Source organism: Rhinolophus sinicus, chromosome 14 (genome assembly GCF_057876585.1).
Source record: "Rhinolophus sinicus isolate RSI-liver-muscle chromosome 14, RSI-T2T, whole genome shotgun sequence".
NCBI lineage: Eukaryota > Metazoa > Chordata > Mammalia > Chiroptera > Rhinolophidae > Rhinolophus > Rhinolophus sinicus.
The window spans coordinates 67,396,904-67,410,936 of NC_142514.1; the positions used below are offsets into that span (position 1 = coordinate 67,396,904).

Consider the following 14,033-nt stretch of genomic DNA (forward strand, 5'->3'; position numbering starts at 1 on the left):
CTGGAAATTTGAACCTCTTATTCCCCTTCCTTAAAATTCCTCCCCCTTAAACATCTCCCCCCTAAAAATTTTTTTCAATTATAGTTGACATTCAATGTTATTTTATATTAGTTTTAGGTGTACAGCATAGTTGTTAGACATTTACATACTTTACAAAGTGATTTACATACTTTACAAAGTACCCACCTGGCACTATACATAGTTGTTGTAACATTATTGACTATATTCTCTATGCTGTACTTTAAATCCCCATGACTACTTTGTAACTACTAATTTGTACTTCTTAATCCCTTTGTCTTTTCATTCAGTCCCCCAACCCACCTCCCATCTGGCAACCATAAATTTGTTCCCTGTATCTATGAGTCTGTTTTGTTTCATTTATTTGTTTATTTTGTTCATATGGTATTTTTTCTTTCTCTATCTGACCTATTTCACTTAGCATAATACCTTCCATGTTGTCACGTCAATGTTCTTATTTTCAAATGGTTAATAAAGAAATCAGTATTTGGCTTTGAAGGTTATTCTTTTCTACCATGAAGTTTCTTCAACTAATGAAAATGTATTTTTTTTTAATTAAAGTTTATTGGGGTGACAATTGTTAGTAAAGTAAAACAAACAAAAAAATGTATTTTTAACTCCTTTGTTGCAATTGGAAAGGAGAATACAAAGCCTATTTACATAAATACTCCATCTAATACGCTGTATGTCTGACTTGGTCAGCTGTGAAATACTGCTCAGCAGCATGTGCTCGACTGTGGAAGGAGGCCTTCCCCATCTGACGGCAGGAAGGGGGCTCAATGGAATTAATGGGACACAATTAGAAAAAGCAGGTTTATTAAAACAGATTTAGTGGCATTAGCCGCTTCCCTCCTTTCTCTCATCATGTAATATTTTGAAACACTGCAAAACATTTTTAATATCCTAACATATACAGTCTAATCCATATATTACTTAAGGAACATAAGGCAGATACACAGAACTTAGACCACTGTTTTTATAAAGCAAGAGCCAGCAAAGTATGGCCTGTGGATACCACCTATCTTTGAAAATAAAGTTTTGTTGGAACACAGCCATGGCCATTTATTTATGTATTGTCTATGACTGCTTTTGCACTACATGGCAGAACTGAATAGCTGAGAGAGAGACTGTGTGGCCCACAAAGCCATGAATAGTTACTATCTGGGGTTTTTTGTTTGTTTGTTTGTTTTTTTATAGAAGTTAGCTAAGCATTGCTATGAAGACTAAAACTTTATATTTTGGAGAGAAACTAAATAACAAACAAACATATCAGAAATGAAAAGCCTAGTGAAGTATATTTTATTTCGAGTTTGAAAATAATTCTTAATCACTTTAAGAAACATCATCCAGTTGCCTAGGAGTTTTGAGAGTTGGGATAAACTCTACACAAACTAAGTAATACCAAGGGCATTATTTTATTGCTTAAAAAATGTTAAAAACAATCCATGCTCTCTTTGGGAAAATCAGCAGGCTTTTAAGTATGAATGTTAAGAATTGGGGAAAAAATATGCTAAACTTTAGGATTACAAACAATCTGATGACTAAGTTAGCTTCATTGTCTAACACATTATCTTTGCAAACTACATATTGCTACAAATACACAATAAGAATTTGTCATCGTGTTACTATGTTTAATCCAGTGACAGTTAGCTAAAGTTCTAAATTGTCCTGTTAAATTTATAATCTGGGTGAATCAAGGAAGAAGGGGAAGTTTCCTTCTTTAGCCCATTTATTTATGAACCAAATTTTACTCATGCTAATGATTTCTTCCATCCTCCTTTGGAAATTCTGTAGCGGTGTTAGATTGCTATGTAAGGTGGTTGGCTTTAGCTTGGACTTCATCAGTGAGCATCGTCTATTCTCAGGGCCTAGGAATCACGTCATTGATCACAGACTGTGGGGTCTTGATACAACAGAAAACTGTACATGTCTTCACTAAGAAGGTAGGATAGTTGTCCCTGACATTGGAGCCTGTTGTACACTGGGCCAGACTGATGCCCAGCTATGTCTCAAATCTTTTACCTAAGGCTTTGCTCAGTATCCATTTATCTGCTGGTGGTCAACTGAGAGAATAAGCTTCTCCTGAGTGGTACCAACTCGTGATACCTCCTGTGTGGGTAACAGAGGTGAAAGGCATTCATGTTACACCGTTGACAATATTGTTAGGAAGATGGACATAATTTCAATTACAGTACTGCATGTATTTGCAAATTTTTGATGTTATAAAAATGCAAGACCTAATTATTATCAAGTGTAGTGGCTATTTTCCAAATTCTGTTTGAGTTATGGCTTGGATTAAAAAGTGACCAGGAAAGCTCTATTCTTTAACTCTTTAGCTTATAGTGCATAGCTTCCTGGGTCTTTGCATGTTGTTCTTGAGATTCTGTATCTCATTCTGAAGTTGTCTGCTCTCATTTTTGAATCCTTCTTTTAGTAATAGCGCCTGTTCCTAAAAAGGGACAAATGGAGAGTAAATAAATTACAGCAAGCAGTAAGTAAATCTTTAACCTCTATTTAGTTTCCACATAGATTTTTTTCAGTATTTAATTTCTTCTTGAAATGTGCTCTATCACTAATTTTCATTATATTTTCTCTTGGGCATCCGAGCTCTGTGATTATTTTTCCTGAGTCTCCTTTAGCTAAGAAAGATTTGGGGGCTTGTACCTCCTGATATAGTGATGGACCTAAATTACAAGTCATGATCTCTTCTCCCATTAATTCTACGCAGCCTTTGTGGGCAATCTTAATCATTTGTTTGTCTTGAAATCTTATCTGCGCATCATAGACTTTTACACACACACGCACACACGCACACTCTCTCTCGCTCTCTTTTATGTGTGTAAAACAACACAGGAATAAAGAATTCTCAAAATCGAATGAAGTGTCTGAATCTTAGAGCAGGGAATTTGACTTAAGACTCCACAGTTTGTTGACAGGCGTAGAAGACTATAGGTAAAGAAATCAGGGCCCCAGACCGTCCATATTGAATTTCTGCACATAATTCCCAACTCAACACAAACTGGGAGTAGGGCACAGAAAACAGGCAAAATAAGCAGGCTGAGAGTTAGGGAGTCTTTCTGCTCATAAAGGTTCTCTTAGAGCTAAAGTCATAGACAGAAAGAGCAACCACTGTGGATCCCTCTAAGTGGTGAAGACAGCCCAAATATTTTATCAAGCTGTAAAAGTTATTTAATCTTTTCTGAAACTCTGTTTCTTCTCTTAACTAATAGGGACATGCCAGTTCTTGCTTCATATAATACTAAGCAAGAGATACAGATAAGACATTTTTTATATCACCTAGCAGATAATAGCTACCATTGATTGAAAGATATACTGATAAAAGACTGGATGTGATAGAAATACAAATAAAATATTTGAATAACCAGACATAGGCAGGGGCCAAGTCAGGGGCAGACAGGGATTGAAAAGGTAAGTGGGTAAGCAAGTTCCTTCTGGGTTTCATGTTATTGCCACCTAAGAGATCAGGGAAAGTGGAGAAAACAGAAAGAAACCTCAAGGTGATGCAATTAAATACCTGAAGTTTAAGATCTAGAGTCCTCTGTTGTTCTGCCATTAACTGGGCCCTCTCCATCTCCATCTTCTCAGTCAATTGTTTCACATGTTCCTGATGACTCTTTTCTTTCTGTTCCATCATTTGCTGATTCTTTGCTTGCATTTCCTCCAACATTTTTGCTGCAGCCTCTGCAGATTCAGCCTTCACACGTTGCACTGTCAGGAAGCAAAGAAGAAGAAAAATTTATGGTGGTGACCACGTTGCTTCTTTCTTCTTGGTATGCTTACCTGCCATTATTGCTGCCGACTGCATATGCCCTACTCAGAACTGACTTCAGCTGGTAAGAGGCATCTTTGCGCATCTTGCTCTAGTTTAACATCCCAGATTCACCCAGCCAATTTATTTAAACTTTTAAGAGTTTTTGAGGCTATCTAGTCTCTTGACTTGCTTCTCACCTTCAATCTCCTTTTCTTTTTCTGTGAGAGTCTGGTCTGTCTGCAGAATTGCATCACATATAGACTCCTTGGACTTCAAGTATGCCTGAAGAATTTCTTCAGCCTAGGACCCGGAGAAAATGCAATTAGTAATAGGAAATGGCTGTAAGCACTATTCCTGTTTGCCCACCATCTTTTCCTGTAAGAATTGTCCCTCTTGGCCCTGGTGTGTCTGGTGGCCAAAATCCCCTGTCATGGGGTGGGCACATGCTCCAGACTGGCCAAGCATGGCACCTCACAAAGCAGAATTCTTTATAAGAGATTGATATAGATCTAGATGGATAGTCTCTGTGCTTTTAGCCTGGGGGCTCTAATTTTGGGGCTTGTTGGTGTTATGGTCCCATACGGGGTGAGCTTGCTGGATAATGAGGCCATCGTGGAGAAAAGGAGGCAAAGAGGTGGAGGAAGAAGAGGAGGGAGGGAAGTGTGGGGTTGAGGGGAGAAACAGACAGAAAGGCAGGTGATGGCATTCTCTCAAGTCTTGGATCCAGCTATCCTTATAGCAAGTTTGAAGCCGAAAATGATGAATTACCATTTTTGTTTAAGCGACCATCATTATGTTTCTGTCCCTTGCAACATAAAGATCCAGCTTAATAGTGGATTACAATAACAACCTAGTGATTAAATCTGATAATCCCCTTTATAATCCAACTGTTCATTGATTGCACTCTCTTGGATGAGCACATAGGCTGTACATATCTGGTATAATAGGCTCTTTGTACATGTTTATTAAATGAAAACGCTAATGCTGTCAGTCCTGTAATTGTACGTCTGTGTGCATATCTGTGTCCAATTGCACTTGGTCACATTGGTATTTCAAGGAGGAATGTCAACAGCCTCCCACAATCAACAGATGAATCTTGGTTACCTGTACTCCCTTGCTGGGTTCCTGAAGGTACTTATTCTTCAGCTCTTGTGTCTGCTGGATGAAAAGACGATACCCTCCTGGTTTAGAATAAATCCCCTGCTTTAAACTTTCCTCCAGAGGAGTGAAGATATCCTCAAGTAGAGCTGAGCAACGATCTGATGATGCTTTCATATTCTGTTTACAAAAGTCATCTCGCTTTTTTTCTAGCTCACCCTTTAATGTGAAAATAGAAAGTAAAAAGAATAGAGAGATGTTAGCTGGACCTCAGAATTTTTTGGAAAGGCTTCTCAAAAAATAAAGTCTATGACACCTAGAAAAACTTACAGGCACATCAGCAGGACAATATCCTTCCTCCTGATCCTGACTTTCTCCTTGGAGGTGAATTTCAGAGGAGAGATTGCTGGCTTTATGCTGGCATTTATGCTACCCATCTGCTGGTCAGAGTGGGCAATGCCCTTTTGCATTGATGCCGAGTTCTCAACCTGGGCCCAGGCCAGGACTGCATTCTCCATGCAGGGCAGATCCCCACTGCTGATGGCATTGACATAGGTCAGCACCAAAGTCTCTAGATCTCTAAACTCACCTTTAGAAATAAACTTCTGTTTTTCAAATTAGACCAATGCTTGCATATGGAATAAATGTGGCTCAATATAAGCCTGCTCAAGATAACTAAGACTACATATTTCTTTGCTCTTGGCTAAAATATTAAATCAGTCTGATAACAGCAAGCACGTAATATGATTAGAAGCTCTGGTTGTTACTTATATGCATTTAATTAAATTATAGACACGATTATTAGTTTATTCATGAAAAATAAAATGTTTCAAAACTTTGAGGTGATCATAATAAAATTGGTTCTTCTTATTATGATAGTAACAAAGAGTGGTTTTCACCATTCTAAAGTTCCAGTAAGAATTTCTTCTCTCATAATAAATACCCATTTAATTTTCTAGTAGTACTTTGCTTTCTAAGACCCCAATCCATATGAACGTGAGAAAAAAAAATTACCGCTAATTCCTTTTGAAATAAATGGTCTACGTCTTTGAAGGAATTCTTGAGGAAGATTTCGATGGCCCCTTTCTCACTGGCCCTGTGCAGGTCCAGAAGCTCCTGGAGGGTGTCAGTGGGCAGCTGCAGCTTCTGGCCCATCTGCTTGTCATAGTGAGCAATGGCCTTTTTCACTGCGGCCGAGTTCTCGATCTGGGCCAAGGCCAGGACTGCATTCTCCATGCAGGGCAGATCTCCACAGCTGATGGCATTGACATAGGTCAGCACCAGGCTCTCCAGTCCTAAAAAACAGAGAACAAATGATAATTTTTGTTGTAGGTGGGAGGAGTCAACATTGTATTCTATGTAATTCTGATAATGTCGATTACCACTCATTTGCCTCACGGCATCGGTGTGCTCAGCGTCACCTGGAAGCTTGCTAGAAATGCAGACTCACAGCCTCTGCCCCAGGTCAACTGAATTGGACCCTCCTCTTTGGCAATTTCCTTGGGTAATATGAGTACATATCATAGGCTGAGAACCTCTGTTCTAGATACCATAGGCTTGTGTTTATTGAATGCATGTATTTTACAACCAAGCACCATTAAGGGAGGAACCGTACCTCGGTCATTTATGTCTCTATCATCAGTTCTAGCCCATAGTAAGCATTTGATCAGTATCTGTGGAATACATAAAAAGGAGTCCTCCATTATTTTGATTCTAGCAGAGCACCGTCTGAGAGAACTTTCTGTGATGATGGAAGTGTTCTCTATGTGCTGTGCAGTATGGTAGCCACTAGCCACATGTAGGTATGAGCCCTGGAAATATAGCTGTGTCATCAGAATTTTAAATATTCTTTCATTTTAATCACTCTACATTTAAATTTAGATAGCCACACTTGTCCAATAACTACCTTATTGGACAGTGCAGGTCAAGTTCAGTAGGGCAATTTTAAGCAATAGAGCTTTTTTCTTTGGCCTTTCCTACCTTTTCTCACCCAAGAAATCTGACTAATAAAATCTATTAGAAATGTTGGTGCCACCTAGATTTGCATGTTCCAAAGCTGAAACTAGGTGGATGTTTTCCACCTTTCTTTAATCTTAACAGTGAGCTTAATTAAAGACAGGGAAGAGGACTCACGAGGCCCGTTGACTTGGATGCCTCCTGAAAGAGTTTTAGTTTTGGAATTGTTGAAGATGTAGGAACAGAAGTCGGCAACCTGTTGCACGAATTCGGAGTCCAGTTCATCATCATGCAGTGTCTCAAGCTGGCCTAGCTTCTTCCGGTGAGTGGGACGATCGAAGATAAAGCATTTCTTCTTTGGGAAGAACTTCCGTATACAGAGTCGGGGCAGATTAAAATTTTTATCTTTCTGACTGGTACCTGGAGGAAGATAAAAAAGGAATTTGCTTAATGTAGTGGGCTTGGAGACTTTTTCTGTAAAAGGCAAAACAGGAAATATATTAGGTTTTGCAGGCCAGTGGTTTCTTGTCCAAGTATTCAATTCTGGTACTGTAGCACGAAAACAGCCTTGGACAATCTATTAGGTTGGTGCAAAAGTAACTGCAGTTTAAAAGGCTAAAAATAATTGCAAAATCCTCAAAGACTTTTGCACCAACCTAATATGAATGAATGCATGTAGCATTCGTCCAATAAGACCTTATTTACAAGACAGCTGGCAGGCTGGATTGGCCATCATTTACCTGCGGGCCATAGTTTGCCAACCACTGACTAGTGCACTCTTTATGCTTTAATCTGTTTTCTCCATATTCTTTGGCTAATTACAGCCATCACAAGCCCTAAACAGGGAGATAAAATCAATCTGATCATAGCACACAGAAAGGTGAAAGAAAAAAGAAACTTGTTGGTAGAACAGGGGGGAAGATAATTTAAAATCGAATCTATTAATTCTGATATTAAGCAAGCATTAATTTTTTGTAATAGCCAGCTGAAAAGAAGCAGAAAACTATAAATATAAGGAAACTACATAGAAAAATAAAAAATCATAGTTTCTAGTGTTTTGTCATTCTCAGTAATCAATTCTAAGTCCCCTCTACCTTGCTTAAGTTTGAGTGAATTCTCTAGGTACTGGTCTGCTGAGATGGGTTGTCCATCTGCTTCCAAGTCTAGGGAGAAATCCCTCAGCGTCCACACAAAGTCTGGAAAGAAGCTCACGAATGCAGCAGAATCCCCAACCTCATTTGCATCAGGTGAGGAATTTGCCCTGATTCGATCTGTCAGCTCGGTCACATAGCTGAGTAGCAAACTAAGGAAAAGTGGTGTAAAAGAACAGTGACCCAAAACCCATATTAGTCCCACATATTCAAAATCTTCTCTTTGCCTTTGTTCCTAACCCAAGTGTCAATTTTGTAATAGGTGCATAGGATCTTTCCCCTGCCCTTGGTTATTTTTAATGTTTACTCTTTTTGTGCTTCATTCAACAGGATTCACATTCAGGCAGCTGGTGTTTGAATACAAGTCCCCGTCCTGACTTTGATTGTTGTTCTGGACCACGGAAAGGATACTGCAGTTGGTCCATGGCCTGCTGGTTGATGGTCCCCATGCTGTTGTAGACGAAGGTGCTGCTCAGGAGAATTGCCAGGGCAAAGATCCAGGAGTCATTCTGGTTGTCACCCTAGAAGTGAGAACACATTTGGGCCAAGATTATGTTTCATTCTCATGGCACTTTCCAGATCATCAGTAGTAAAAGGATGCCAATTTAGAGCATTGTTTTCTTTTGCTTTGTTTTTAGATTAATGACCTATAAGAGGAAACCATTTGAAACAATAATGAATGCTAGTAGGACTTGGATTTTGAATCACCTTCTGATTGGTATTTTTGGTTTACACTAATTCTTACTGAGTCCTCTTATGATCATTGGCAGATAATTGCAAAACAAGTGGTCAAGATTGGTGGGCGTTCTAAGGCCTTAAATATCATTTTAATTTAAAAATTTCTTTATGTTTTTACACAAAATTGAGTGTAATTGTAGCTATTTTATTGAGCAATTATTATACCCCTAACGCTTTCCATTACTTATGAACATTCAAAACAATACTATGAGGCAAATATAGATTGTTTACATCTGTTTTACAGATCAGGAAGCTGAGGTTAAAAGAGGTCAAATAATTCTCTCAGGCCTCTGTGTTAGTGACAGAGTTTAAATGTAAACACAACAGTATAGGACTTCAGAACCTAAATCCTTAACTAAAGTTCTCTGGGGGTTAACACTCATGGAATTGATTTTATTTTACTACCTTTATGCATCTGGGTTAACTGGTTAGGTTAACTTAGGTTATATGACCTGTTGTTAATAAGTAAAATACTATTTACTGACCATTATGTTCTTCTAGGATTCTGCTTTATGAATATTTTCCTAACCCCTGATTACTAATCTTGGTCTCATGGCATATACACAGAAGTGAAAAAACATATTATGATTAAGTGCCAGCTTTTACTTGAAGAAAAATTAAATAGTGTAGAGAATATTCAGAGATGAGGGCCTTGTCCCAAATTTGAATCCTCAATACTTACCTTCTCTACATCCCCCAGACCCTCAGTGTCAAGCAGAACTAGGGTGTGGTTTGGCTTCTCAGGATGAGGCACACACCACATCCAGATGCCCTTGGTGTGAGACTGCACTGTGGAGCCCAAAGAGAAGCCTGCATGGGGAGTGGAGATAAAAGGGAGTGGAGTTTTAATGGCCGATGGGTCTGGAATTGAGATAAAAGTTAACATAATCAACGGTAAGAGAGAGAACCAAAACCACAACAAGTATTCATCTTACTTACAATCAGAGAAACAGAGAAATTAGAATATCCAATACATGAAAATACCTTTTCATGGAAAACAATCAAAAACTAGAAATAGAAGGAAACTAACTCAACACAATAAAGGCCATACGTGAAAAACCTTTAGCCAAAAAAACACTAAACGATGAAAGACAAAAAATTTCCTTCTACAAAAAATAGCCAAAATAGATCAAAGACCTACATGTAAGAGCAGAAACTATAAAACTCCCAGAAGAAACCATAGGGGAAACTTCACGATATTGTATTTGACAATAATTTCTTGAATATGACACCAAAAGTATAAACAACAAAAGAAAAAATAGATAAGTTGGACTTAATTCAAATTAAACTTTCGTGCATGGAAGGACACTATCAACAGAGTTTAATAGGTAACCCTTGAAATGGGAGAAAATATTTGGTAGTCATGAAACTAATAAGGGATTGATATCCAGAATATATAAAGAAGCCTTACAATGCAGAAGTATGGTGATTTCTTAAAAAAAAATAAACATAGAATGCTGGGAAAGGAACAATTTATGCTTTTAAAAGGGGAAACTAAGACAAAGTGGGAATAGAGATTGAGTTGACTCTTTCAGATCATAGTGAAGATGAGAGCATAACTGTGTATTGAAAGTTAGCTTACAATATTCCTTTCCATCTCTAACTTTTTCTCTGCAAAACCATACTCAAAGTTGGGAAGGTGGGTGGACACAAGGGACTCGGCAGAGCTTTGCTGGTGCCACTCACCCTTTTTCTTCCCAGCCAGCTTGTTCATCAGGTAGGATTTTCCTGTGCGGTAGAGACCCACAATAGCCACCACGACAAGAGGCTCTGTAATGGCAGACAGGATCTTCAGAGCTTCTGGATTAATCACCAGTTTCCCGTTAGTGTTTTCAATGAGGCATATCGGGCCTGGCATGTGGATCTGGGAGGCCATGTCCAGGGTGTGACCTTTTCTGCAAGGGAAGAGATGGGATTAATTAGAATTTCCAGTCTAAGTAGATCAAGAACTTCCACCAGGTTATTTTGCGTTCAGTTGGCAGAGTCATAAAATTCTTCAACATGGCCAAAAGTTTTGTGTCAACAGTGTGATAAATGAGGGGAATATCTGTATCTTTTAGAAAGTTGCAGAAGTATAATCAAAGTAGCCCACTGAAAAAAATATTGGAATGTGAAGTGTAATTGAAAAAAAAAAGTACAAATTGGTAATTACAAAATAGTGATGGGGATGTAAAGTACAGCACAGGGAATATAGTGAATGATATTGTAATAATGATGTATAGTGTCAGATGGGTACTAGATGTATCAGGATCACTTTGCAAGTTATAGAAATGTCTAATCACTATGTTATACAACTTAAAACTGATATAATATTATATATCCACAGTAATGGAAAAAAATATTTAAAATAATTTGTATGACAGTGACTTATCAACATGTGACCCCTTTCATGAACAAAATCTTTCATTTAATTTATCATGGATAATTATCTTTTTGGACTTTCATTAACAATTTTACACTAGATATTAAATGGAAAATAGAATAGGGTTCAGAGAGTATTTTACATCCTGGTTATAGATAAGAAATTCAATACTTTTTTATTCATTAATTCTTACTATGAATAAAGACTTTTATGAATAAGTGTTTCATCATTTGATGTATGCCCCTTTGACAATTTCCAGAGATTTTAAATGTATGCCCTTTTGACAGTTTCCCACGACTTCCAAGCTGGTTGGGAAGTAAAGATTTAAAATGTGTGTGTCTGTTTTTTCCCACTAGTTACATTTATTGTGCTGGAATGAACTCCACAGAACTCTTTACACTGCCATTCAGAAGTAGAACCAACAACATAACTTGCTTTTGCAAATTTATAAAAATATTTGACCATGTGAAACACATGGCTAGGGACCCTTCCAAAGCCTTGGTACAAGCTTGTTTAAGGAAGGGGCCCTGATACTTAAATTTCTTTAGCTTCACAATAAATTAGCCTCCAACTAAGTGGGGGTATGACTGCACAATTACAAATAATGAGTGTTGCTAAAAATCATGTTTGTGTATATATATGTGTATGTGTATGTGTAAGGGAACAAAAGACGATGACATATGGATTAAAAGGCAAATCAGGAGGTTGTTTAAGGAACATATCTTTCTAGCCATACGCTTCTAGGTTTTCTGTTTTGTTCTGTTTTTCCATTTGGTAGAGGAGGATGAGAAGGAAGAAGAGGAGAAGAGGGGAAGAGAAAAGGGGAGAAGGGTGGGGAGGGAAAGGAGTGGAGGAGCTGAAAGGAGAGAAGAAAGCTGTCAGACAAGGAGGTGATGAATGAAGCTCATGGGAAGCCAAGGAATTGAGGGGTAGAGTTTCCAGAGGGAAGAACAAACCTGCCTGAGAGCAGAGAGGTCAAAGCAAACAAAAATGTTAGCTTTAGTGATGCATCTCAGTAGATTCTTTAAAGAGAAAGCTCTTTATTAAAGTAGTGGGGTCAGATTCTACTTGTAAGGGGGTAAGAACGGGGCTAACAAATTGAATTTAGTAAACCGGGGCTATTTCTTTTTTTTTAATTTTTAAATTGTTAATTACAGTTGACATTCAATATTACAGTACTTTCAGGTGTACAGCACCGTGGTCAGATATTTATATAATTTATGCAGTGATCCACCCGATAAGTCTAGTACCAGCCTGGCACTCTACATAATTATTACAATATTTTGACTATATTCCCTATGCTGTACTTTACATCTTCATGACTATTTGGTAACTACCAATTTGCACTTCTTAATCCCTTCACTTTTTTTCACCCAGCCCCCAACCCCCATCCCGTCTGGCAACCAGAACCAGGGTTATTTCTAAAGAAAGAAATCCACTTTGAAACAAAGTTCATGTGTATTATTAAAAAGTATAATGTTTTCATGAATCTTCATCTTTCACTGTGGGTTTCAGTTTTGCATTTCTTTGTCTTTAACAGTGTCAGATGGTTGTTTACACCACATCTTACTATTCTTTCCTTCTCCTGAAAAATAACATATCTGTAGCCCTTTTAGTTTCTTAACTGCAGTCAGATCAGTCTGGAGCAAATTCCACCAAAGACAATTGTAATTTCACTGTGCTCCCAGCAAACACAGACAATGTCAGCAAATTGTTGAAATGCAACAATCCTAATGCATTTCTAACTCTTAGGTTAGCCTCATGTCTGCTGGTGCCTAATTCCACACAAGTACAGTAGGGACATTTAAGGATATGCTGCCTGCCACCTGGTAACAGCAGGATTTCATCTGACATTTTGTTTCACATTGGGCTCAGCAGCAACCTATCTTCATTCTGATTGTTATTTAGAAAACTAACTGGCCCTTATAAATCCCTTCCCACTCCTGCCCCAACTTTATCCTGGGCTCCATTTCTTAGATTATATGTCCTTTAGAGCTGGAGAAAAAGCTGCTTCAATGAGAAAATATATTGAGTTCTTACCTTGTTTTTCCTCCTCAGTTTAGGTTGGAGTGGTTTCTGTTACGTGTGTGTCTCTCACCGGATGATAGAACTTTTATATCACCCATCTAACGTCAGGGAGTTTTCAGACTTCCTTTAACTTCCCTTCTTAAAAGTATTTAGAGTAATGTGAAACTGAAAGCACTGCATACAAAGCCGTTGACTCAACAACTATACGAGGAATTTCCAGAAGTTGTGCAAATAGGAGGGTACATGGATTTGACAGGATTTCTCAACTTTTCAGTGTGACAAAAGCCCGGCTCCTGGTGGGTATGGCCAACAAGGTGTAGCTCCCTCCGCCCTCCTGTTACAGGGAGAAATAAGGTCTGGGGAAGGGCAGGCCACTGTGTTTCTCATCCTTTCCAACACTGAGTGGGAGAGACTAAATTCCTGGTTAGTGTGCAGAGTGAAGGCTCTAGCTCAGACATGGTAGGCTGAGATTACCCTCACTCTGGCCTGATCACCCTCACTCTGACCCACTTGTACGGGGTAGTTTCCAAGCTGGGAGATGCAAGTGGGAAAGACCAGTGACTACCACCCCTGCCCAGTGGGACAGAGCAGTGGCTCAGAGACTTTTGTTCTGAGAGAGACGCAATTCATAAACACGGAGAGCTCTGAAGCTCTCTGCAAAAGAAATAACTATTTGAATCAGAGTGTGGGGCAAGTTCAAGCCTAAGGACTTGCAGAAACTTTATTGCTAGCAGATTGACTTTACATGAAATACGAAAAGGAGGTTTTCAGGAAGGAAGCTGGTGACTCCAAATGGTGATACAAATCCACCAAGAAAAACAAAGACCACCGGTAAGGGAATAATGTAATAATAAAGGACGGTATAAATGCATATTTCTTCTTTTTTAACTGATTTAAAAAGCAATTGTAT

The 14,033-nt window shown here is 38.5% G+C and overlaps 1 protein-coding gene across 1 annotated transcript; it reads right to left on the reverse strand.

Annotated features, from left to right (window-relative positions):
* Positions 1-1,529: 1,529 nt before the first annotated feature.
* LOC148755716 (guanylate-binding protein 1-like) lies at positions 1,530-13,275 on the reverse strand. The gene is made up of 11 exons (XM_088791303.1): positions 13,136-13,275; positions 10,420-10,628; positions 9,416-9,543; positions 8,407-8,516; positions 7,939-8,135; positions 7,022-7,264; positions 5,903-6,183; positions 4,895-5,107; positions 3,988-4,090; positions 3,554-3,747; positions 1,530-2,467 (listed from the first exon to the last, which is right to left on the reverse strand). Exons 2-11 carry the CDS (start codon positions 10,607-10,609, stop codon positions 2,351-2,353), a joined length of 1,776 nt encoding a protein of 591 aa, XP_088647429.1. The 5' UTR covers positions 10,610-10,628; positions 13,136-13,275; the 3' UTR covers positions 1,530-2,350.
* Between the last annotated feature and the right edge of the window lie 758 nt (positions 13,276-14,033).